At 43.4% G+C, this 27374-nt stretch overlaps 1 protein-coding gene across 3 annotated transcripts; it reads left to right on the top strand.

The window, feature by feature from the left end:
• Positions 1-1277: 1277 nt before the first annotated feature.
• On the top strand, positions 1278-26313 carry GNAT2 (G protein subunit alpha transducin 2). 3 transcript variants are annotated; one of them, XM_079980505.1, is made up of 10 exons: positions 1287-1325; positions 7135-7356; positions 16468-16510; positions 17833-17974; positions 19344-19501; positions 21496-21624; positions 22363-22492; positions 24069-24222; positions 24508-24718; positions 25297-26313. In XM_079980505.1, exons 2-9 carry the CDS (start codon positions 7239-7241, stop codon positions 24696-24698), a joined length of 1065 nt encoding a protein of 354 aa, XP_079836631.1. In that variant the 5' UTR covers positions 1287-1325; positions 7135-7238; the 3' UTR covers positions 24699-24718; positions 25297-26313. The 3 variants fall into 3 exon arrangements, with proteins under 3 accessions (XP_079836632.1, XP_079836631.1, XP_079836630.1); XM_079980506.1 differs by lacking the exon at positions 7135-7356 and having other exon boundaries at positions 1278-1325; XM_079980504.1 differs by lacking the exon at positions 1287-1325 and having other exon boundaries at positions 7000-7356.
• The last annotated feature ends 1061 nt before the right edge of the window (positions 26314-27374 follow it).

Raw genomic sequence — 27374 nt, 5'->3', positions numbered from 1 at the left:
AGGTCTCTCCCATCAACTTGAGCCACGACCTGGCTGATAAACATTTCAAGGACAATTTGAGTTCGGCACCACCAAAAAGAAGAAGATATGCATCCTTTAAAAAAAGAAGACCCCAATCTGTATAATATTTGCATATGTTTAAGTATATGTGCAAATTTAAAAATAATTACTATAATTTAAATAAAAATACAATACTTCTTGTCATAATGGGGAAGACACCCTGTGTCTGTTTAGTCTGATGACCAGGAGATGCTAACTGTTGATGGGCAACTTCTGCTCTCCCTTTTCATTCCTTCTCTTTAAACCAGACTTGGGACACCCTCAAATAGAGGGCTGTCCTCTTGACTGCCCTTCAAAATAGAGGACTGTTGGTACAGACTTTGAAGGTGACCTGGAAACTACCAGAAAGCAGCAGCTAGACTAGTAACTGAGAGTGGCTGCCGAGACCACATAACACCAGTCCTGAAAGACCTACATTGGCTCCCAGTACATTTCCAGGAACAATTCAAAGTGTTGGTGCTGACCTTTAAAGCAGTAAACAGCCTCCACCCAGTATACCTGAAGGAGTGTCTCCACCCCATCGTTCAGCCCGGACACTGAGGTCCAGCTCCGAGGGCCTTCTGGCGGTTCCGTCACTGCAAGATGTGGGGTTACAGGGAACCAGGCAGAGGGCCTTCTCGGTGGTGGTGCCCACCCTGTGGAACGCCCTCCCATCAGATGTCAAGGAAATAAACAACTATCTGACTTTTAGAAGATATATGAAGGCAGCCCTGTTTAGGGAAGCTGTTTTAATGTTTGATGTTTTATCGCTTTATTATTATTATTATTGTTCTGTTGGGAGCCGTGCAGAGTGGCTGGAGAAACCCAGCCAGATGGGCAGGGTATAAATAATAAAGTATTATTATTATTATTATTATTATTATTATTATTATTATTATTCTTCAGAGTTAAAATATTTATTAATGTTTATTTTTCATCCACGTATTTAGGAGGCTTCACAACCACACAACTCCACGCTAATGCTCCATCTGCCTTCGTGTTTACTGCTACTAGTTATTTTCTCCTTACCTATTTCAGTCTCCGCCCCTCACAGAAATCACGGGAGGCTAAGCAAGGTCCATAAATTAAGACAAACAAATTTCAGTGTCAGGATTAGAAACCTGTTTCAGGCAATTGCTTTGTGAAATCACTTTAATCCTTGGACTGAGAACGGGGTATTTTTAGAACGCCAGCTCTGAGCAAAGGGAATTCCACATGCTCACCAACATGTGGCTGTTCTCAAGGCCTGGTGACAGACTGACTCTACAGCAAAACCAGGGGAGCAGGTAATATAACAATAACTGAATGGTGACTGGAATATACAGAAGCTATAATGAAACTGTAGAATAATCCACAGCTGGGAGGTGAGCATGTGCTACACATGGGGAGAAAAAGCTGGGGACTGAGCCATTGCTAGATCACAAAACAGGCCTAATGTAGAGCACACCCTTCTGTACCCCTTGGTTTCCCAGCCAAGCTGTTCTCTACTCCTCACCTGGCAACATTTACCATCCTCCGATCTATTGTTTTTGTGTTTGTAGTCAGGAAGAGGATTCTGCAAAATAAATCTCCCTTTTTCCAGCAGAGGAGGCAACATGATCTGTCCAAGGTCACAAACAGTTATCCCCCTGAAGAAGAAGAAGAAGAAGAGGAGGAGGAGGAGGAGTTTGGATTTGATATCCCACTTTATCACTACCTTAAGGAGCCTCAAAGTGGCTAACATTCTTCTTTCCCTTCCTTCCCCACAACAAACACTCTGTGAGGTGAGTGGGGCTAAGAGACTTCAGAGAAGTGTGACTGGCCCAAGGTCACCCAGCAGCTGCATGTGGAGGAGCAGGGAATTGAACCCGGTTCACCAGATTACAAGTCCACTGCTCTTAACTACTACACCACACTGATTTCCACCCACACTGTCTTTCCATCAAATTGTTTGTTGATTAAAGAAAGAAAAAAAGCACAATTCAAAGGATATTTCGCCCCTCAAAGAATTCTGGGCACTGTAGTTTACCCCTCATAATGTTACAATCCCCAGGGACCATTTATATGGTGCACAGAATTCTTGGGGGGAGGGCGGGAAATGTGGTTTGAAAGTGCTATAAAGCCATAGTGTGTGTGCAGATTTACAACTCGCCCCATCTCTCAGGTTCAGAGGAGGTCATATTGCAGTGTTGTTCTCCACAGCAACCCAGAAGATGGGATCACCGTTCCCATTTTTAAAAAATACAGAAATTGAGGCTTTCAGATCCTCATACGTACAAGACCGCCTAGTGGGCCCACAGTTGAAGTAATATCTGAAATCAGATGTTATCTTCCAGCACTTGGTACTGGGAACACGCTAATCTGAAACCTGGAAGAAACTGATATAATAGCCTATGCATAGTTTCAGCCCTTTAAAAAGCAGCAGCTGCAGTTCTTAAATGAGCAAAATGATAAGACTTATGTGAAGAGAATTTGTCTGGGCTACAAAGAATTCTGGTCCAAGTAAAAGTTGCTGCAGCCACTGGATGCCAGATTTTCCTGTGCATGCCATAAATTTTGAGCACTCACAGGCATGGCTTCTCTCAAAGAATTCTGGAAACTGCAGCTTTATGAGGGGGTCTGCTAACAACTCTCAGCACCCTTAACAAACTATAACTTTGAGGGAGACCAGGCCTGTTAAAGTGGCATAAGAGTGCTTCAGATGTATTGGGGTGTATCCAGTGCTGGTCCTACTCAGAGGAGACCCATTGAAATCAATGGACCTAACTAACTCAGGTCCATTAATTTCAACAGATATACTCTGAGTAGGACCAGCATTGGATACAACTCATGTGGATGTGACCTAAATCTTATGCAGAAGCCTAAAGGTTTTTCAGCTTCATCAAACTGTGCCCCAACTATATATAGCAGTCTCAATTACTCCCTCTCTATCCAATGGCAATGCAGTATCTGCTAAACTAAAGGATGTAGGGAAAACATACCTACACAGATAGCGGTGCCGCTGTTTCCCTTCTTCTCCCCACGTCTCAACCAAAAAATGGCTAGGATTTTCTTTGCAGAACCTCCAAAGAAATTAAAAAAAACCAAGCAGAGGTTGGATGGCTATCTGTAATAGATGCTTTAGTTGAGATTCCTGCATTTCAGGAGATTAGACTAGATTTATTATTATTATTATTATTATTATTATTATTATTATTACTACTACTACTACTACTACTACCCCGCCCACCTGGCTGGGTTTCCCCAGCCACTCTGGGTGACTTACAGAATATATAGTAAAGGTAAAGGTAAAGGTACCCCTGCCCGTACGGGCCAGTCTTGACAGACTCTGGGGTTGTGCGCCCATCTCACTCAAGAGGCCAGGGGCCAGCGCTGTCCGGAGACACTTCCGGGTCACGTGGCCAGCGTGACAAAGCTGCATCTGGCGAGCCAGAGCCGCACACGGAAACGCCGTTTACCTTCCCGCTGGTAAGCGGTCCCTATTTATCTACTTGCACCCGGAGGTGCTTTTGAACTGCTAGGTTGGCAGGCGCTGGGACCAAGCAGCGGGAGCGCACCCCGCCGCAGGGATTCGAACCGCCGACCTTTCGATCGGCAAGTCCTAGGCGCTGAGGCTTTAACCCACAGCGCCACCTGCGTCCCAAACAGAATATATAAAACATAATAAAACATAAAACGTGACCCTCGGGTTCCCTTCCAACTCTATGTTTCTATGAGCATCTAATTCCAGACTCTAATTGTGGGCTAGGTGAATATAACAATTAGTGGCCCAGATGGGATACACATCATATTACTATCTTTTTCCTGATTCAGAAAGGAAGATCTGTGTGTTGCTGAAGCAACACAATATGCCTTTAGATGCAGATGGGCACCCATCTGTTTTGGACTGTATCTCCCATCAGTCCCGGGCAGCATGCTCTGCGATTTGCAGCCAAAAACATATGAAGGGCACCAGGTTGGGGAAGCCTGGCTTAATGTGGAACAAATCCCTCACTTTTTCCAATATAGTAATCCTAAAGCTTATGGCTCATGCGGCTCCATTCCCTAGCCTCTCTGATCTATCTTATAAACATGCCCTTTTTCCTATAACTACTTAAGATCAAATGACTCAAAGCAAACGTTTTATTATCTATCTACATTATTTTAGAAAGTTATTTGTTTGTTGTGCACCTCTTAAGATAGTGTAACCAGATTTTGCACGATTATTCCTGTCCTGAGATCAAGGAACAGGCTTTTGTCTATGTTTCGAGAAGAAGAAGAAGAAGAAGAAGAAGAAGAAGAAGAAGAAGAAGAAGAAGAAGAAGAAGAAGACCAACAACAACAACATTTATACCCCGGATACAATTGGATGGTGTTTTGAATCGAGATGGCAGCATGAACCTTTCAAAACTGCGTGGGTTTTAAGTACTGATTTCAAAACTGCAATGACCTTTTTGTTTCTTGGAATTCCTGAGTAATGCTGGGTATGAGGCTGCTAGTATTCAATTATACCGTACTAGTCAATTGGCACCATATACTCAGACTCCATTAGCACAAAGGTTCTATGAAATAAGTGGACATCAGCAGTGCATTTGTAAGTGCTCAGCCAAATCACCTTGCAGGGCATGCATCCAACTAATTGAAAATAATATTCAGTGACAGACAGACAATGTGTTCAGTGAGAATGAGGCTTCCTGACGTAGGACAGAATGTCCCTATTTTCATCTAAGAAATGTTAGGAGGGTATGTAACAGAAGGGGGGGTGGAGTATAGGGTTGTGGGGAAAGTGGCTGTGGAGAACACCTGTCAGTGGGGTTATCAGACTGGGAGCATTAAGAAGGCCTCCTCCAACAGGCATCGGCCCAGCACACACAGAGAGAGTGCGCACAGAGATCTCCTGATCCTTCTAGAACTGCAAACCTCCCAAGATGTAGGAGTTTGCTGCAGGAGGGGGGGGGGAGGAGGATTTTGTGAGCAAAGCCAGCAGTTTAAAGAGCTTAAGTAGCAGGATGGAGAGAAGCATGATTAGCGGGTGCGATTCTGCTTGCCAGCACTTAAGAATTAAACTCACTCGTTCCCCACCTCAGTGAATTATCTTATTCCTCAGAAAAGCCAGGGCTGCACAGAGGAAAAAGGAAAGAGAGGAGTGCATTTTGTTCTTCGTTTATCCCAGCCCTAACGCCCATAAACACAACTGTGCACAAGGGATATACCCCACCCCGTTTGAATGGCTGATGGTTGCTTCTAGGACTGAGACGTGTGTCCGTTTCCTTTCCTCTATGCAAACAGAAAAGCAAACAAAACCCAGAAGCCCACCATCTTCCCCTAATATGCTGAGCAGCACATCTATTTTGGCCTTTGTGCCACTGTGTGTGTGGGGGGGGGGGGGTCACCTGACATTTTCACAAGCTCTGATGATGGCAAAGCCAGGCCTATGGGGCAGTTCATGTGAACAGCACCAGAGCATTCCTTGAAGATGTTGTTGCATAGGCATGGTCCTCCTGCTATTCCCATCCTATTGGGAGGGAGGAAGCTCTGCCACCTTTTCCTTGGTGAGCAAGAGAAGACTAGTGTCAGAATTCTGTACTCTTCCTGACTGTGTGGGGGAGAAGAGCAGTAAAGGAACAGAAATAGCTGCATCTAATTACACATGCATTTCAGCGATGCCATCTCCATGCTCAGTCCCTAGGCGGCACCTGTTTGGGATAAATGTTATTAAGTTTACTGGGTTGCAGCTGCCAAAATAAGACTAGCTTGTACATTTGGGCCTCAACAAATTCTTAAGCCACCTTCCCCATCAGATTGGGTCCAAACTATTGGGAAAAGACCCATCTGGAGTGTGTGGGTGCTTTGTATACTACTTTTTAAATTTCTGGTTAGTTTTAAGCTGTTAAATTAGGTTAGTTCATTTGTATTATTTTATACAAACTTGTGTGGATTGATTTTTTGGTAATTATTTATTAGTATTATATTTCTAATTGTGTGTGTGTGTGTGTGTGTGTGTGTGTGTGAGAGAGAGAGAGAGAGAGAGAGAGAGAGAGAGAGAGAGAGATAATGGCTATATTTGTTCACCCAATATGTTATGAACCACTTTGGGCACAATTTTGTGAGAAAATGGCATACAAATAAACTGATGGTGATGATCAGCTCTGAGCATTTGGAATATAAATTGAATGAATAATAACTATTAGTTTATTAATTAATCCCCCAACAGGCCTCCAAGGGGAGGAGCTGACTATGAGGCCTCCTTTGGGAATTAAGAATCCTTGCCTAGTACGTAGGTAGAGAGGGCTGTCAGCATCCACTCCTAAGAGTAGGCCTGTTCGATCAGAACAAAGGCCCATCGAAGGCAGGCCTTCTGCTTCACACAGTGGCCAACCAGATGTGAAAAGGAAGCTCAGAAGCAGTCGGAGTGGAATAGCTCACTCCTACTTGTGTTCCTTGGCAGTCATATCCCATTGAAGTTGGTGGTTATCCTTACACCTTGGGGGGGGGGGCAAACTCCATAGTTTTAATGATGTCCTTTTATCTGTCCTGAATCTCCCCACATTCAACTTAATTGGATGGCCTCAGGTTCCAGCATTTATAAGAGAGGGAGGAATGCTCATCCACATCCATTTTCTCTGTACCATGTACCACTTTATGCACCTCTATCCTTCCTGTCGCCTGCTCCTCACTCACCTATTTTTCTAAACTAAAAATCCCCAAACGCCGTAGCCTCTTCTCACAGGGGGAGCTGCTATGTTACATCCTCGTGTTGCGTAAGCATCTTCCCCTACACCACACGGCGCCACTGCTTGGGTTCAATGTTCTGCTTTGCCAGTCATTAATCTTTGCCATCTTGGGCTTTTATAATTGGATTTCCCAGGTCACATGGCGAGATAAAAAGCCCTCAAATCCACCGTAACAAAATTGGGTTACCCACGAAGACTTAGCAAGGAGCGGGGGGAGGGGGAAAGAGCACAGAGCAAGGTGAAGAACTCTGATGCTACCTTCTTAGCAGTCTTGGACCAGCTGCCTTGCCGCTTGCAGCTGCGGAGCTAAGGCAGCTCCGTGGAATACCTTCTTCATCACCCTGGAGGATTCCATGTAAGATACTTTTATTTTGGTCTTTTTCGTCTCCTCCACCCGGAAAAGGGTGAGTCAACCAATCTGAAGAGCTGGAACAAACCGAAGAGCTAGAGGGGCTTCAGGAACCAGCAGAGGAGGAGGAGGAAGGAGAGGAAGAAGGAGACGGTGAGATGGGGAGTGGAGCAAGTGCAGAGGATAAGGAACTTGCCAAGAGGTCCAAAGAACTGGAAAAGAAGCTACAGGAGGATGCAGATAAAGAGGCAAAGACAGTCAAGCTGCTACTGCTCGGTAGGTGTGCTGTAGTGAGATCTTGTAGGGGGTGGGCTGCAAGGGGAACACACCACTGGCAAGCAAAATGAGAAGGCAGCTCTCTCCAGGGCTTCCTATACTATCACACGTTTGCGAATGAAGAATTCCAAAGGGAAAACATAGGAAAGTGTTTCATTTCAGTAGGGTGCTGGTGGTAAAAATAATAAAAATGAGAAAGTGCCTTTCAGTTCTGATTTAACCATGGCGCACGTGGAATGAAGGCAGCCACCCTCTGGTATGCCATTTTCCAAATTAGGCTTTTCCCAGACGATGACAAAAACTATGGTTGACGTTGCTGCCAAGCAACAGATCACTACTGCCCAAATAGCCAAGGACATTGAAATATGGCAGAGAAATAGCTTGTTTCAGCACACACCGAGAAACAGAATTCAAAAAATAAAAATAGAAAGTATGTTTTCCTAAGTAGCACCAGATGGTTCCTCATTAGCTTGATGACCTCCTAAGTCGGCCGATCAGCCGGAACTCAAGATCTCTCAGCCCATTGGCTAGAACAAGATGTCACAAACACCCCTCTCCAGCAAAGCAGTCTCAGGCACCACAGTTGTCAGAAGAGATTAAGTGCTTCCAAGGAGAGTCAATGGCTGGAGGAGAACAAGGAAAGCTATGGCCCATGTTATTTTTGAATGTGCAAAACCATGTCTCTTGCATTCAATCTCCCTTCACAAGAAGAGGTGGCAAATTGATCTGTCAGCCTTTTCACGGCCTTTTGGAAAAGAAGAGGAATGGAGCCTGACATAAGTCCCTATCCTCTCAAAGGTGGATATATAAACACCTTATCCAAAGGACATTAGATATTCTCAATTGGCTCTGCCAAAATAATACATCCTAAACTTGCCCTTTAAGCCATCCGAACCTTATTTTCATCACCAGCCCATAAGGACAGTTGTGAGGCTCAAGAGATGCGGTTATAATGTGATAGTTATTTGCAGTCAAGTTTTCTTTGAATGAACAGCAAAGGCTTTTCAGATCCTTGGGTCTGTGGTGCTGAAAGAAAGGCATTGGTGTCAATCCAGGTTTGCTTTCTTATAGGACTTAGAAATGAATTCATGTTACAAAATTCAGCCTTTACTTGATAATAGCTATAGAAATTGAAAGCATTCTGTCTGTTTATATTGATGTTGACTTATGTATTATCCTTTTGCTGAAAGAGTATTGATTGATTCCAGGTACCCTTTGTGTTTTGGGGTTGGTGTTCAGACCAGCAATAGAGGTTTGTCCCTATGTGGTTTTGGTGTCTATCCCCTGAACCTCTTGTCACTAAACATGAAAGGAGACCGGCAGAAGGCCAGCATCAAAATAGACTGACTTTCATTCTAGACAGCTTTACTGAGAGGCAAGAGTGGGTCCTCCCTCCCTCCCCCCCCCCAAAGTTGTAATTCCATGCAATGCTGAACATTCCCACTTGATATCTCCATATACCTTCAGTGATGCTTCATGTGCCCCTCAAAGCTGGTTTTTGTCATGGACTGGCTCCTGACAATTATTTAGTTTGGTGCGCGAGGTGGAGGGGAGACAAGTATGGGAGTATAAAATTATGCATTGTGTGGAGAAAATGGATAGAGGAAAGGTTTTGCACCTTCTCTCATAATACGAGGGTGACACTGAATGTCAAGAGATACAGGACAGATAGAAGGAAGTATTTTGCACACCACATAAACTGCGGTATTTGCTAGCACAAGATGTGGTAATAGCCACCAACCTGGACAGCTTTGGAAGAGAATTAGATAAGTTCATGAAAGATAAGGCAATCAATGGTTGCTCATCAATATGCTGCATACTACCTACAGGATCAAAAGGCCATCTGAATAGCAATTGCTAGGGAGCCACAGCAGAACTGGGGTATTGCCCTCACCTTCTTCTGTCAGCTTACAATAGGCATCCGGTTGGCTGCTGTGAGAAGCAGGATGCCGAACTCAGTTAGCTCTTTGGTATAATCCATCAGGGCTCTTATGTTCTTATCCGTGGTTTTTGTGGCTGATGACTTTCCAAGTATAACAAGGATGTGCAGTGCTCCTAGGAGTGTACATCTTCCCAAGCTCCTGATTGCTGCACATATAAACTCATCTGAATGATGCCCTGCCTGTGTGGCTCATAGCTGTGAGCTGTTTCCATAACCCAGGGATGGGGAATTTGTGGGCTACCAGATGTTGCTCTCTGCCATGAACTAATCTAGAATGTGAATTAGTGGGAAGAAAGTGACTAATGGAGATTTTACAGGAGGTGGCACAAAAGAAGTTTGAGACAAGAAAGCGCATGGTTAAAGAAAGTAGCTGGACATCTTGTAAAGTTGTGCGAGCTCAGTGAATTTTTTGAGTCCCGTAGTGGGTGACCGTAGGTGCAGCTGAGATGCAGAAGCAAACAGCAGTGCACAGTTTATTACTGGGCAAAGGAAAGGGAACACCTTGTGCCAGCTCATTCAACAGTGGTCTGAAAAGCACAGGCTTCTCCAGACGCAAAAGCCTAGAGGATATAGGAACACAGATGTCACACCCAGGCCAGAAAGCCTGTTCACCCACCCAGCCTCTGAGAATTCAAAGATCAAGATAAAAGCACCTCTGGCATTCTACATGCAGCAGGAAAAGATGTTGCCACTCCCGCCTTTTAGCTCAGCCAAGTCAAAGTTTGAGAAATTAGAAACCACTGCTATTAGGAGCAGTGGGTTGCATGGAAACTCCTCCTGCATGGGAAAGAAGCAGGATCCCATGTGCTTGCTCCAACAAAATGGCTTCTTGCATTAAACCTTCCACAGGAAGAAAAAAAAAAGAAGAGCACAGATCAAATAGCTGAAGTAGCATATATCAAATGTGCAGATAGCCTGTGCTTGCCTGCCACTGTGCAACATGGGTTCCTTCAGGTGACAGCAGGGAGGTTAGGATCAGGGTGATTAAGTCCTAATTCTAAGCAGCTTCCTGTTTTGGAATAAGCAGCTTAAGGTGATGAGATGAGGAAACATACAGTGGCTGCTGAAGAAGACTGAAGGGCAAGCGAAGAAGATAACTGTTGAGAAGTAGAGCTGGGTGGGGAACCTCAGGCCCTTTATCTGGCCCTTGGAATTCCCATCAGACCCATACCTCCTTTCCAGCCTTTCTCTGCACCCTTCCTTGTGCTTTTGACTAGCTGGAATGTGTCTCTGAAGTATGATAGTACTCAATTGCCAGGATGGAGGTGGAGGTGTGTATGTGTAGCAACCTCTTGACTACTGTTCAAGCATCTGATCTGTTGCTCCACCCACTTTGGCCTCTGGCTCCACCCACCACTGTGGGCTGCCCATAAGGCAATGCTGCCCTCAGGCTGAAAAAGCTTTCCTACTCCTGAAAAAGTGAGCACCTAAAGAACACACACTTCTAAGCCAGCACATCTAAAACGCAAATATCTACTGATGTGAGGTAAAATATGAATCAGTCCCAGTGGAAGTTACTATTATGAATCTACTTTGCAGCCGTGAGAAGGCCTTTGTAACTAAGCAAATTTTAAAACATAAATGGGACTATATTGTTGCCTTTTTAAAAAATAGCCCACATTGGCTCCAGGTTGTCTCAACTTAGGGCGGTTGGCCATCACTAGAATTGGAATACCTGTAGGTGGAGGTATGGTTTGATACAAACGTGGAGAGGGGCATTTATAGTGTAATCCTATGCAGAAGTAAATCCTATTGATTTCAATGGGGTTTATTCACAGGAAAGGAGGTATAGGAATGTGGTTCACAAGTGTGCCCTGCTTAGCAAAACCCAGGTACTTCCCTTAAATGAAAAAGTTGTCTAGACAACTATCTTGAAGGACTGATTTTTTTGTGTTTAGTTCTAGTACAGAAGGGTGAGGAACCTTCCAGAAGTTGTTGGGATTCAACTCCAATACACAGTCTGATTTGGCCCTAGGGGTAGTAATGTACATGGGGTATTTCCAGCTGACAATAAATTCATGCATCATTAATTCAATATGGCAGTAATGCTAGCTCCCATGCAACATCAGCTCCCATGTAACAGAAGAGGTGGTGGCCTTGCCCAGAGGGCAATGGTAGCTGATCCTCATTAGAACTGGTAGGGTGGAAGGCAGATGTGCCAACAGTAGGTGGAGCCAGAACCAATGACAGGCAGAGCCACAGCCTGATTGGTTGCACTGAACAAGACAGGCAAGTAGGGGCTGGCTTCTGGGGCAGACTGAGGTGGAGGGGCTATTCCCCATTTGCCCTATTAGACCAGCCTCCATTGCTGAAGGGGGATATCTGTATACTCTGGTTTGCTGACCGGGGTTAGCCTAATTGGCACATCAGTAAAGTGCTGAACCTGCAAATAAAATACAAAAGTAGGGGTGCCAGTTGAGGAGCGGCAGTGGAGATGGTGTCCCTCCCTGATTCCAGGCCATATATTCCGTGGGAGCCCCCCATCTACAAGTTTACTGGGCAGCTTTTTTTGGAACTAGATCCAGGAGCAAACCTTGGAACCATGCTGTGAACTGCTCCTACGCACCTGTCAGGGGTGATATTCAGCATAGGCCTGGCCTACCTAGTAATTTCAAAGGCTGGTCTTAGTTTACCTAGTCATTGTTGGCTTCAGTATTTAACCTTCTACTTGTGCTGGGTTAACAGACAGCAATAGAAATGTTTAGGAGAGAGAGAGGCAGAAAGAGATACTGAGATGGCCTCGTCTCTTGACCTGGGTGCTTAAGGCTGAATGCCAGCCTGTGAGGAACCACAATTTGTCTGTGGTCTCATATCATCTGTAGGCAGTCTACCTTCTCCTTGAGTTAGATATAATTCCACAACTACTCAATTTTGGAATCTGAAATGGCACCCTAGGATGGAGCTGTGTTTCTTACTACTAGTGATTTCACAAGCAGAATCCAAGAGCTGCCATGACAATCATACAAATTATTGAGTGCATTTAGCATACTAGCTTTCTCTGTGTGTGAGAGAGAGGGGGGGAGAGAGGGGGGAGATGGACAAAAAGAGAGATATCAGTGAGAAATAACCAAGAATAGCCAGGTGAGGATAAGAAAGAATCTTCCTGCCAGGCCACTTTGCCATCTAAAGAATAGGAACAGTGTACACTGCAAGCACCAAGACCACAAATCCTTATTAGACTGAAGTTTTGTCTCCTAAACAGTTCATGCACAATACTGGGAGGAAACCTGAGGCATTTCAGAAATGAAAAATCAAAATATTAAAGCAGCCAGCCAAAATATTAAATCCAGCCTCCACTGGATCAAAGAGCTTCTATGAATGGTTGCAATGGGGGGGGGGAACCAATGGCTAAAATGTTTTGATTTGAAAGGCAGTTAAATTGAACTTTTAATCTACTCCTTGATGATACCTGATGGGTGCTTATTTTTATATTTTTCATTACAAATATTGTGTATGTGCTTTTAAAAATCTATTTTCCCTCTCTGATTATTTGCGGGGGGTTATTGGGGTGTTCTTGTTTTTATTTTGATTATGCATTTTGTGTTTTTATATTGTGATTTTATCCTGTGAACTGCCCTGAGGCCTGTGGGTATGGGCGGTATATAAATATAATCAATACCGTAATAATAATAATAATAATAATAATAATAATAATAATAATAATAGGTGGATACAGAAGGATCTGCTATATGAAAGAGGCTGTGTCGCTAAGCCCAGCATGGGGAGGCCCAGCAGAATGATTTGGCCTCTATCCAAATCCATTCCCTTGGTAACTTCCTTAGTAATTACTTTGCCTCTTTATTCTTAATGCATGTCGTAGGAACACTCCCAGCATTTCCTCTTTTGCTTTCTTGCATGACATCCTGGAAATGGCACAATCCATACCCTTTTGCAAGGAATGCTGCATTACCAAAGGCTTTCTACTTATAGAGATTGACGTAGTTGCACGGGGTGGGGGGGTGGGGACCAGATTCCTCCAACTGTCTGCACTGTTCCTTTAACATGCATCCCCTGAGAGGCTCCCATAATGCTTTCTGTTCCAACAATAACTGAAACATATTTAACACTTCATTAGCAAGGCTGTGTCTTCTTCCGTGCAAGATCTCTTCAAAAAATCAACACCAGCATCTTTAGTAGATACTCCAAGAAGCACACAATGCTGCTCAGATCCGAACTATTTTAGATTTTTAAAGTTTTTGTTGGTTTTTTTAAGAAAAAAAAATGTTTACCCCAGCATAACTGCAGCAAGACACAAGTTGACAGGGCATCTTCTCTCTCAAAACAAAACAAAACAAAACAAAACAAAACAAAAGCCTCAAGATAAACATGGAAAGTGTCTGAAGTATCTGTGTCCAAGAGTATATTCCCTAGTGGAAGATTTGCAACAAACATCCCATGTCATTGGCGCCCCTTTTCATGCCAATAGGTCTCTCTAAAGATGTCCTTGTATAGCCAGAGAGTGTAAAGTGCATTTCTTTCAATTTCCATATTGAATGCAACAAAAACAATTTATCAATAAAATTATCTCTTTCGGAATGGTATCTCTAAGTTCCAGTTGTTTGGTGGATTTCTCCATGAGAGTTGCCACTCAGACTTGCACAGCCACATTTCCAAAGAGATGTACTCTAAAGTCTGATGGGAAATTTTCTTGCACTTATTTCAAGCTCTAAAAAAAACCCCATACAAATAATGAACTGCTCCCACTCTCTTTTCTCATCAATGAAATAGACACGACTGGTCAGACTGGCAAACAACAGCAGCTCTTTCATTAGCCTATGAAGGAAAAAAGCAGGCATTTTCTAGTTAGCAGTTGGAGCAGTGATTTTGTGCTTAGCAGTTTGCATCAAGAGGCTTTACACATTACATTTTCAGCAGGGACACGTTACATGTTCCTGGTAACCCCTTACTCTTCTAATCTGTTGTAATTACAGTGGTACCTCGGATTAAGTACTTATTTCGTTCCGGAGGTCCGTTCTTAACCTGAAACTGTTCTTAACCTGAAGCACCACTTTAGCTAATGGGGCCTCCTGCTGCCGCCGCACAGCCAGAGAACAATTTCTGTTCTCATCCTGAAGCAAAGTTCTTAACCCGAGGTACTATTTCTGGGTTAGCGGAGTCTGTAACCTGAAACATATGTAACCCGAGGTACCACTGTAGTGTATAGACCATTTTAGAGAGAGAGAAATGTAGCTTCTTCAAGTGTTAGTTTCAACTCATATATGGCACAGATCTGTAACATTTAACTGCAAAAATAGAAAGGCTGCTGAGGGGCGGGTTCTATTTTATAATAGTTTCACATATTTTTGTTTCAACTCCCTGCAAATAAAAAGACTAGGAAATTACGGTAGTCTGAGGGATTCAAAGCCAAGCTGTTCCTTACTGTGCTAGTTTTCAGATAGCAAGGATTGTGTGGGTGTTTTTAACACAGGAGAACATTAAATCGTTGAATCCCCACCTATAATCTGAAGCAACAAAACCGTTTCTACCTTAGAACATTAGACTGTAACTACAGAAGAGAATGGAGGGGGTCAGGGATTGAAGGAAAACCGAAACAGGTATATTCTTATTCCTTAGCAAATATTCTAAAATATATTGAAGTTTAGGAGGGAGAGAAAAATGTGAGCTAACTTGTCCTCTGTTCATAGTTCCTACCTGTGGAATCTTAATTGAGAGCATGTTGAAACTCTGCAAAGGAATTCTATGGAGGATAGTAATTTAAACTTTGTTGTGCTACGCTGTAATGCTAGGAAGGAAAGACGGGGAGGGAGGAGACGGGGAATGGAAGCAAGACTAACACCATATCTTCTGAAACCGTTTGCCACATCATTCTTCTGCATGTGTGGATTAGGCCCAATCAATAAAGTAGTCTTTCAGAATAATTTCATAGGGAGAGAAAAAATATTACTGGTACATATTATTGGTTGATGTAGAAATAATATATGAAGGAGTCAGGTCCAACAGCAACAGGCTTTACTGCAGTTATAAATAAAGTTGTAGACAGGTCTTCAACTTGAATTAGGAATGCTTCAGTATTCAGGATGGGATGTCTTTTAATAGGCCAGTTCTCCACTCTGGGATATATATCAAGACACATCAAACAATGCACACACCACCCTGCTCATATTACTAAGGAAGCCTTTGCCCTCCCAGATATCTGGGACTGGACTTCAACGCTGGGTTGAACCTCAGTTACTGCACAAAGAATGGGGTGGGTGGTATTGCCAAGATGTAATAGTGAGCAACAGCAACAACGCCTCTTGCAGCATGTCTCAAGCTCTTTGGGCTGTCGAGTTTGCTAGCCTATGCTCCTGTTCCCCACGATGTATACCGTATTTTTCGCTCTATAAGACTCCCTTTTTCCCTCCTAAAAAGTAAAGGGAAATGTGTGTGCATCTTATGGAGCGAATGCAGGCTGCGTAGCTATCCCAGAAGCCAGAACAGCAAGAGGGATTGCTGTTTTCACTGCGCAGCGATCCCTCTTGCTGTTCTGGCTTCTGAGATTCAGAATATTTTTTTTCTTGTTTTCCTCCTCCAAAAACTAGGTGCGTCTTGTGGTCTGGTGTGTCTTATAGAGCAAAAAATATGGTAATTTCCTCTCCCCCCCCCCCACCATCATGCCCACCTTACATCCCATCCATCGCTTTCAAAATGTCAAGTTAAAAATCTGAATTAGGTGCACAAAATTGCAAAACACCACCTTGCAGAAAGCCAGCTGGATATAAGCACAAATGAAGTGTGCCAGTTTGACCTATCTAATGTCACCTGCAGTTTCTAAAGCTCCTGTATACTGCCGTATCATTCACCCTAGGTGTTGCTTAAGAAGGTGTGCAGCTATCTTGCTCAAGCAACTAACTGTCCACGTGAATAGTCCATCCATATGTGCATCAGAGGAGGAGGTGGTGATCACTGGTGTTCCTCCACAAACACGAAGCCACATGCCCCCTCTGATCTTATGTCACCCATATGAATAAGCCATGGGCATTTATTTGCATAAGCCTGGTGACCTAACGTCTGAACTGGGGAACTTGGCAATGGAAAGACATTCCAGTAAGAAAATATAAAATAGTTAAGTGCCAAGACAAAACGACCCCTGTCTTTTTGCAAAGTGATCTGCATGTGTATCTTTCCCCATATTCTGCCATTAATCAGTTTCCTTTTCCTTCTTCCAGGTGCTGGAGAGTCAGGCAAGAGTACAATTGTCAAACAGATGAAGTGAGTATTGCCTTCTAGACTGGGGACCAAGAGCCCTAAAAACAGGGGCGTCCTTTAGCCCTTTCCTCCTGCATTGCTATCCCACACCAACCCAGAGTAGCACATTTAGAGGCTGTTGTTGGCAACAGGACTGAGCTGGGACAAATAACTTAAACAGATTATGGAAGGCTTAAATCACAAATAAAAATAGCATTTAGTTAAAAGCAAGCTAGGGCAACATGGAATAACTGCTTGCTTCACAAGCTGATCCTGAGCAGGATAAGGAAGAAATAATGCTTTATATGCTATAGCACAGAGATGGGGAACCTATTGCCCTCTAGATGTTGCTGGACTGCAACTCCCGTCATTCCTGACCATTGGCCATGCTGACTGGGACTAATGGGAATTGTAGTCCACAACATCTGGAGGGCACCAGATCCCCAGTTCCTGCTATAGGAGATTCATTGACTAATCTACATTAATTTCCCTGCACATGGTTTTAGTAATCCTCATAATAATAAGCCTGCAATAAAGGCTGTTGACAAAGTCCATAATGTCAGATTTCTAAGTCCTGTGGCTTATGAACTGACAAACAAACAGCAAAAGATGAATGCACTTCTGTTACTCTTCCTTTAGTAGCCTTTAGTATTCCCTGGGATACTCAAAACTTTCTGGGAACTTAGATTTAACACCAGAGTGAAAGTGCAAACCATACAGGAAGAGGCATCTTAAACTGTGGCAGTAACCAATGTGACTACACCCACGCCCACCCACCCTACTCATGAATTCCAACAATAGAAAAGTGACCTACAAACTTAACGGCCATCATTTAATACACAGGCCTTCAGTGGAATGGCAGCTAATTATATATCATGAGGGATCTTGGCAACATTTTCCTACAAGTCCTTTATAGATGATGACCTTATACATCATAGCTGTCCATGTATCTAGGACTTACAGCCTTCACATTCAAGTAACATACAAATAAAACTCAAGGCCTTTCAATGGGATAGACAGTATTCTCATTTTTGCTGCACAATTAATGGGAGCCATTTATTGCTCTGGGAAAATGTCAAAACTGCTGCCCCATGGGATACAATCAGGCATGGGGCAAAATGTGTTCTTCACCCAGACATGGTCATCTCAGCCAATGTGGTTTGGGGCAGGTTTTACTCTGTGATGTCTTCGGTTATGGTCCTTTAAAAAAACTTTCTTCCCCCAAAGCAAATAGATGCCATTTATTATGCATCTCTATAAAATGTGTAGAACTTCTCAAGAAGATCCAGAGTGGTTATTTCATCTATGGCGACTGTCTCTCTCTCTCCACCCCCCCCCTTACCCAGGATTATCCATCAAGATGGTTACACGGAAGAAGAATGTTTGGAGTTCAAAGCAGTTATTTACGGCAACATCTTGCAGTCCATCTTGGCCATCATCAGAGCCATGACTACCCTGGGGATTGATTATGCGGATTCAAGCAAAGCAGTCAGTATCCTTGTGCATGACAGCAGCATGTTTTCGTTGAGCGAATGAGGATCTCTGTAAAAGGGGAGGGCCAAGGCATTTGCCACTACAATGTGGCTGATGTGCTAAAAAGGGACCTGCTATTAAAGTTTGTTTATTTGTGTTCAAGGTCAATATGCATAAACATACAACAGGAATGCCATTGCCACTAGATACGTTTCCTGTCTTTATTTCCATGGGATGTTCTGAAGAGAAATAGGTAGGAAAGGACAGGTGGAATATCCAATCACCAGAACCGTAGGAGTTAGTGTAACTGTGATCTCAATGCACTGTGCTGCACACTTCATAAGATATCAAAAAGAGATAGATTTGGGCTTCGGCCTCAAGTCGAAGCAGCTATGGGATGATGCCACCTGGTGGCTAAAGACCACTTTTCAAGAGCTGTAGCTATAGATTCACGGGAGCTGATTCATAGAAGGGCTGTAACTCAGCCGTAGAGCATCTGGTTGGCATGCAGAAGGGCCCCAGCATCTCTGGAATGGGTTGGGAAAAATTCTCTTGTATGAATGAGGTGAGGGCACTGCCAGTCAGTGCAGGCAATTCAGAGAGAGATGAACAGCTGGTCTGACTCTGTATAAGGCAGCTTCCTTCGCTCCTAGAATTATGGTGTCAGAATACGACCTCCAGTGGTACCTAGGCTGTGGCCACTGTTGCACTTTACCTTCTCCTACCTAACACCATTAATGGTGAGAATCAAAGTACTTACTGAAACAGGTAAGAGTGTGCTGGGACACCACCCAACGCATGTTGTTTCTGGAAAGATGCCATGTTGGAGGTTGAAAGGTCCCATGTTGGAGCAGATCACCACACAGAGGTGCCAAGATGGTAGCACACACACCTGCATCCATGTGGAGTAGTAATGTGGAAGCACAGACACATTTCTAGACCAGCTTTCCCCCTACATGTTATAGCTTAAATCATCCCCAGCAAGATGCTTACTGTATTTGCACCTTCGCATAATACTTCACAAGAAATGCTCAACTTGAGAAACCATCGACCAACCATAGGAGGTTTTTTGTTGTTTTTTAAATCTCCAGACCAAAGTTGATTTGTTGCAATTTGGACTTTTTCTTCACTTCCTTGTCAATAATGGCCCTGGGAAACAACTGTTTCTCCTTTTTTTTTTAATGCATTGTTGTCCTCTGACTTGATGCATGCCCAGTAAGAAGACCTCTGCTAAGTCAGAAAGGAGGAAATTATGAAGTGCCCAAACCATGCGGCTAAAAACAGGTTGTGAGGGTGCAAAATACAAACACTTGAATATGAGGTTCTGCCATACCCTTGTCACCAAGGAAACCACAGTCTCTTTACAGGCTCTGTCTCTTTACAGGATGAGGGGCGACAGCTGTTCAACTTGGCTGACTCCATCGAAGAAGGAACCATGCCTCCAGAGCTAGTGGACTGTATAACCAAACTCTGGAAGGATGCAGGTGTTCAGGCCTGCTTTGAGCGAGCCGCTGAGTACCAGCTCAACGACTCTGCCGCCTAGTAAGTTGGTCCCTGTGGAAGCATATTGGGGAGGGGAGAGGCAATATTGCCAGCACAAGGGGTTGTGGCAGGGAGACTTCAGAGAGAGAGAGAGAGAGAGAGAGAGTGCCATGCATTTATATAGTAAAGGTAAAGGGACCCCTGACCATTAGGTCCAGTCGTGACCGATTCTGGGGTTGCAGCGCTCATCTCACTTTATTGGCTGAAGGAGCTGGCATACAGCTTCCGGGTCATGTGGCCAGCATGACTAAGCTGCTTCTGGTGAACCAGAGCAGCACACGGAAACGCTGTTTACCTTCCCACCGGAGCGGTACCTATTTATCTACTTGCACTTTAACGTGCTTTCGAACTGCTAGGTTTGCAGGAGATTTATATAGTACATTTCAGCTTTAGCTAGTGCCCTCCAGATATTTTTGACTACAAATCCCATCAGCCCCAAACATATGTAGTACACAAAGCAAATGAACTTGCCTTGGCAGGCTTCTCCATATTTTGAAATGCAGCAAGCTTCTGCAGATCACTTCTTTCCTTGTGCCTTACCATAGCGTTCCATTCAATGCTGCACAAGAGCTCTACTTGTACAACTAGACTTTTCCCTCCTCCTCTCTCCCCATGCTTTGGAAGGACCCCTAATCCTCCAGAGCAGATCTTGAGGATGGAGAGGGTGGGGATGGAGATGGAAGAGTAAGCTCCGTTGTGCAAGCAGAAGTCTGCTGTGGGAATGCAACAGGAACCCTGCATGCAACCCACAATCTCCAAGCCGGTAGTCCCCTTCCCATAGATGCCAAACAGCACAGGAGTCACTTCCCTGCAGAGAGATCCCACATCACTGGAGAGCAGGTGTGAATGCAGCGACATGGGTAAGACTAGTCATTTAAGTCTTTTGCACCTCACTGGCACTCGACAGGGTTGAAAGCCAGTGGGAAAGATCCACCATTTGGCTGGGCTGTTCATACTTCCCAGGAGTGTGGGATCAACTCACAGGAAAGAGGCTCCCATGCAACTGGCGAGTATGGATAAAAGAGGTGACCCCACCCAACATGTGTGTTAAGATGCTCTTTGCTTGAAGTGAAAAAGAACAGGAGCATGGCAAATGGTCCCTAGTCTGCAGACCTCCAGTGCCAGGGTGCTCTGCAATTGTGCCACCACAACCAAGCCTTCTAACAATGCAACTGGAAGCTTAGGGCAGGTGAGATGTGCACTGCCTACTTGCTTTCTGTTGTACACTTCTTAGGGCAGTTTAGGGCCTGGGGAACCAAAAGCGCTGGCTATGCCCACAGTAAATATAATGGCTGCCAATTTCCTTGTGGAGCAATTGACCAGGAGCCATCCCTTTCTATCTTTGCTAGCTTTGTTGGCAGAAGTGTGAAACAAACAGAGGTCTATCCTAGCCATGACCAAAGGGCCTTGTATGCTTTTCTGGCAAAAGCAAACAGCTGCAAATTTAAACAGATCCAAATACAACAGCCCAATAAACTGCAAATTAGTAACCCACAACAATTGCACAATTCTTGCAGTACCTCAGAGAAGCAGAGAGCTCTGGTAAATGTTTGCATGTGTTCTAAGCCACTGCATTAGCAGAGACAGTATTGCTGCTGGAGTCCTCTTTAACCTGTTACTCTCCATTTTTGTACAAGCAGAACATTTTGAGCCCAGTTCCCAGCTGCTCACATATGGTTTTCTGTGCATATGAATATAATATACACAGCACCTAACACTTCCAACCACTTGGCTCTAGACAAGTCAAGGGTAATTATGTTCAGCCAAAAGGATGCAGTGGTCTGATCCTGCAAGATCTGGGTTCAACATCTTGCTAAGCCATGAAGACTCCAGATGGCTTTGGGGAAAAGTCACTCAGCCTCAGCTTCCCATCTGGAAAATTGGGAATACAAATAGTGGTTTACCTCCCCAATTTGTGAGGATGAACCATTTATTACAAAGCCCCCACATGTGCTGTTGACGTTACAGCATTACTTCTCCATTTCCTTCTGCAGCTACCTGAACCAACTGGATAGGATATGTGCTCCCGGCTACCTCCCCAACGAACAGGATGTATTGCGATCACGAGTTAAGACCACAGGTATCATAGAGACAAAGTTCGGTGTCAAAGACCTCAACTTCAGGTGAGAAAGAAAACCCTTCTAGGTAGCCCTCCTTGTTCTTTATTCAATCACAGCACATTCCATATTCCATCTGCCAAATGGCAACATGGATAAACTCTGTTTATCTTAAAGATTGTCTCCTCCTGTATATACCTGTGTACAGAGTACACTGTGCTTTATTCTCATGTGTGAAGTCCTGCTCACTGTGCCACTACAGCACAAAGTATAGCAGGGCCTTCTTAGTTGTGTCCCCTTACTCTTACGGGATGCCATTCCCAAGGAAGCCTTTGTGGCCCCATCACTGAGTGCCCTCAGTTCTCAAAATGATCTGTGGCTTCTATGATTTTTGTATTTACTATTTACCATAGGAGTTATTTCCCCTTTTAATTGGCCTCAGCTTGATTTTTGTTGGTGGAGCTATTCTACATACTCTGTTTTGCTGCTTTTAGCCTTTTGATTTCTCTTTGGACATTTACGGTTTATTTCCCTGAAGATCAAAAGGGATATACATTTTTTCTAAATAAATATTTTGCCAGTCTGTGTCAGTTTTACATTTCTGGTATTATCTTCATATTTTTGTCTGAACTGTTGCATTATGCCTCCAGCCTGATGAACGGTAAAATATTCACCTGTTGTAAGTTCCAATCATATGTTCATTTAAAGCTACAATGCTGAGGAATGACTCTTCCCTTCTAGCACGCTGTTTCAAACGGTTACCTTTGAAAATAAAGATCATAATCACGACTCTTCTTTCTGCAGGATGTTTGATGTAGGTGGGCAGCGGTCTGAGCGCAAAAAGTGGATCCACTGCTTTGAAGGGGTGACCTGTATCATCTTCTGTGGAGCTCTCAGTGCTTATGACATGGTGCTGGTAGAAGATGATGAAGTGGTATGTTTTCTAGCTCAAACTCTTAGGAAATTAATTATCGCTCCACAAACATGCCTGCATCCGCTTTGAAATCCAACAACCACCACAACAGCTCCCCTGTCCCACAGAATAAAAAATAACGCCAGGATCTTACCCTTACTTACATAAAGAGCCTACCAAAAGTTGTTTTTGAGTAGAGCAGGGAGGAAAATTAGGGCCTTGGGGGAACTAGTAGTTTGTTTCCAAATTGTGCTGCTCTGATGCAAACCGAGGAAGCATTGGCTTAACCCCTGCCTGAAAATAAATATGTCTCTGTGAGCATACATCCTAGAATCAGTTGATTCCAATCCTTCCTGTGCACTTTAAGGATTGGTAAAAGCCTCCAATTTACATCAATGGTGACATCAAAGGCAGGGCAGACTTTTCAAGGCACAGGAAGGGTAAGAATTTTACCCCTAGTTTTACTAAGAATTCCTCCTGAAAACCCCAACGATTCTGAAAGGAGAAGTATACATCACAAACACTTCCCTATTGCTGCAAAGCCTGTATGTCAAATGCTGTTGAACTGTATTTCTCAGAATCCTTCTAAGGGAAAAGGAAATTCTATTACTTTTGCCAATTCTATTACCTTCACCAGTAGAACTGGGCTGCTGAAAATCTTACCAAAAGGAAGACATAGAAGTTGTGCCAAAAAAAGTGCATCAGCTATACAGCCCTCCCCCCTGCCCCCAGTTGTTCATAGGCTTTCCATCAAGACTAACTAAAATAAGAGAAGGAAGCGATAGATGATTTACCCCTCCATAAGCAAATTTAATCGCCAAGCACAAAGGGAAAAAAGCAGCATGTCTGCAGCAATTGTCCACTAAAATGAGGGAATCCAAGCTTGTTTTGCAACCTGTTCCATACTCTGTAATTAGGAGGATCAAAACCTTATAGATGCAGTGCTTTCTAACTTATTTATATTGCTGAGAGAAAAAACCAACAGAGGAGTTAGAACTTTGGCTAAGAATAGTAGGCCAATACTGGTAAGACAGTAGATTAATGCCACAGCAACAGCAGTATTTTATAATGTGGGTGTGTTTTTAAACCCAAAAGCCCAAGGGCATTTAGGAAAAATCCATCTATTACAATTAGATTAACCAAGAGAGGCAAGTAGATAGATGCATCAACCACTGAGCCAAACAGCTCCAGTATAGACTTGCTCCAATTTCAGTTTAAGAACAAGAACAAACCTGTGCAGAAAATGCCATGACACACGTACAAACGTTGCTACTTTTGCTTGTTCACCTCCCATTTGACTTAAAATTCTGTCTTTCAACATTGTTCTATGCAACTTTTACATTTTGAGTTGCATCCCAAGCTGCAGGAATGGAATGGATTATCTGCTCAGACAACAGGACTTCTCCTTCCCCTGTAACTCCCTGCTCATCCTCAGGGCACACAGGGGGCTACAAGGGGAATGTTTTGGAAGTAACTGAGAAGCATTTGGGGGTAATGGTCAAGAATTGTGTCTAAAAGCATACCCTACGGATAGAATGAACAGATGCTTTACACAAAGTCTTTGAGCTTGCTTGAACTGTGTGGTCTTCCCCTCTAGAACCGCATGCACGAATCCTTGCATCTGTTCAACAGTATATGCAATCACAAGTTCTTTGCTGCCACCTCCATTATTCTCTTCCTGAACAAGAAGGACCTCTTTGAGGAAAAGATCAAGAAAGTACATCTCAGCATTTGTTTCCCAGATTATGATGGTGAGTTGGTCGACCATTTCCTACTTACAGTAGCCAGTCATCAAGAGCCAAGAACTGCTTCACATATGATGTAGAAACACACACTAAACATGGGTGACACATCATGTGCCATCTCTGACCCACTTCCTCCTCTGCTATAGGAAAGGAGGACTCAACAAGCATCCCCTCCCGTAGCAGGAGACTGCATTAGATCCAAAGCCCTTCTCTGAATGAGGAACTCTCCAATAAGCTATGCCTCTTTCAGCAACATTGATAGCCTCTTCCTTGTTTCTCTTACGCACACAGGTCCTAATACCTTTGAAGATGCAGGCAACTACATCAAGCTTCAGTTCCTCGATCTGAACATGAGAAAAGATGTGAAAGAAATTTACAGTCACATGACCTGTGCCACAGACACGCAGAACGTCAAATTTGTATTTGACGCAGTCACGGATGTCATCATCAAAGAGAACCTCAAGGACTGTGGCCTCTTCTAAGACTTCAGCTTTTTAAGAAGGTAATTTCCATTCTAAGGAACATAATCAACAATAGTAGTCCTCCTATGGAAGAGACTGGTGAATGGGTATCTTTAGCACTCACTTAATTCACAGAGCTGCTCCTGTAAATTTAAAACCACACTTAACCTTGCATTTGAGTTTACTCCAGCAGTCCAAGTTCACCAATGTTCCTTCAACAAAAAACAAAAACCACTTATTTTAGCAGTTTTCCTTAGCTTCCCCAAAAGTGCAGCAAGTTTTGACTTTGATGTTAATTTATTTTTAGTAAGAATTTACTGTTCATTGCAAGAATTTGGAAAATGTTTCTGAAAAGGGAGAGCTAACCATAAATTCTGAGGCAATTCCCATGCAGATGAATCAGACTGCCCCCCACTACAAAGTGTAGCAACTACATCCGAGTATTTATAATATACATCAGCCTAAATGAGAAATAAAATCATTAGCAACCTGACATTATAATTTGTCTCATGTGTTTATGTATTTGTGCAGAAGTCTTTTGTGGTGTTGCAGGATCTAAATGTCATGTTACGTTGTATCTAATTTCTCTAAATGCTCTCTCACCTTCTTCATTAATTAGGAAAAAGGACTTGCAGTTAGCTTCACTGTTCTGCTTGAGCAGAGCCAACGGAGTAAATAAAAGCCACTCAAAGAGTCCACATTTTTCTATAATCTACCCATGGCACAAACTGTATACTTCCAAGAACATGCCATCTCTAAGCCATTTTCTTTGGTAGTTTTCCTCCTTTCTGAAATTCTCGGCAATCTGTAAACCCTGACGACAACTTGAAAGAGAGCCAACACAATCTTGTCTGCAAACAATGAATCATGCGATACACTGGACGTTTGTGTGTGCATACAACTGAGATCTTTAAAAAGCATCAACCTTCTGTGGGAACGACACAATCAGTGCTTTTGTGGATTCTCCAGCAGAACTTCCTTATCTATAAATGGTCTGAATGGTGATTCTAAAGGGTTGAAGGTGCAAGTCCAACAATTTCTAGATTCCACATGAAATCTAATTATCAGTGTGCAAATTAACCAAGAAAGTTAAGTAACATTTTTCAAACCTTCCAAGTAGATCAGTTTCAGTTCTTTGGAACTGGTGCAATTTGTCCCTACAGCCTTAAGTAAATAATTCATTTTCTTTCTAGTATCCAGCTTTCCCCATATTAGAAGGCCTGGTGAACTTAAGACTGATTTTCTTTCTCTATACCAACTCACCCCACTGAGTACAGCAGTACTGATCCCAACCCATTGCTTTACCACTTGCTGTGAGACAATTGCTCTTGCTGTCTCTCTGGTCCCCGATGGAAAGAGGTCACAGCAATGTGTACAAGCAACCTATTGACATCACAGAGTCAGAAAACTTCTCCACAACATAGGAAATAGAAAGAAAACATACAAACTGGAAATGGTGACGTCAGGATTTTCACTCTGCTATTTAGCACTGTATCGTTCTTGATCATTTGTAAATAAGTCGTGTTACTGTAGATAGGATTCTCTTTGTTATCAATATGTACTTCAGAGAATGGCTTAGGCAACTAAAACTGAATGTAGAACATTGGAAAATAAAGAAATGTGCATTAAAAATGTGGATACAGTGTTACCTATTTTGAAAAGTAACAAATTGCTCTACAGGTTTTATTTGTGTTTTCAAAAGTCACCCAATACTTTTTCAAACATTCTACCAGGTCTAATATTATAAGGATCATATGTTTAGGTGGTTTAATATTGTACCTGGAAGACATGGATTCAAATTTCACCTGAGACAGAGACTCAGATACCCAATGGCCACCTTCAGAAATAATGCAAAGTGTTCACACTTCATTTGTCTCCTTGCCAAGAGGGGAAACAAATCACAAAGTAGCTATCTGGGAGAAGTGAAGTATGTAGAATAGCACACAATGCATCTGCAGGATAATTCGTTTAACCAGTTAGTGGCTTAGCACAGGGGTCGGCAAAGTTTTTGTGGCTTGGGCCAGTTCACGGTCCCACAGACACCACGGTGGGTCTGAGTGCATGCACATGCATGCACAAACACTATTTCCGGTGCTCCTTCTGGTGTGGAGGAGGCGTGCGCAGCTTCCCACTGGTTGCAGAAGGCGGTCCTCGCTCTGCTCTGCGACGGTTTAGCGCGGCACATGGGAGCCGACCGAGCGGGTAGTGGGGGTCCATGGGCCGGTTAAACAACCCCCATGGGCCGCTTGTGGCCCATGGGCCTTAGGTTGCCGACCCCTGGCTTAGCATTACATCCAGACATGGCCAGTGAGTGAAAGACCAAAGGATGTTTTGCACATGCACATTTATCAAACAGCAAACCTCAAGTCAGGGGGTACATTCAATCTCAAGCAGTTCTTTCCAGTTGAAGTGTTTTACGCATTTAGTACATATGTATGAAATCGACCCTCACAGAATAGCCTTGGGCAAGTGACACTGACTCTGTTTCCCTTTTGTGAAAAGTGAATAGAGGTGATGCAAGCTAAACATTAATTCACCAAGAGTATTTTACGATAGTGTGTGCAGAGAGAAACTGATTAAGCTAGTGATCTGCAATATTCTACCATGTAGTGAGAATTTTACCACTCTTTCCTGTTAAGAATCATCATCATTCTTGGTAACAAACAGTCATAAAGAAATGCTTTAGAAAATTATTGC

The sequence above is a fragment of the Podarcis cretensis genome, assembly GCF_951804945.1.
Source record: "Podarcis cretensis genome assembly, chromosome: 6".
NCBI classification, from domain to species: domain Eukaryota; kingdom Metazoa; phylum Chordata; class Lepidosauria; order Squamata; family Lacertidae; genus Podarcis; species Podarcis cretensis.
Note: the sequence above shows the minus strand (reverse complement) of the source record. Positions and strands in the feature narration are given on the sequence as shown.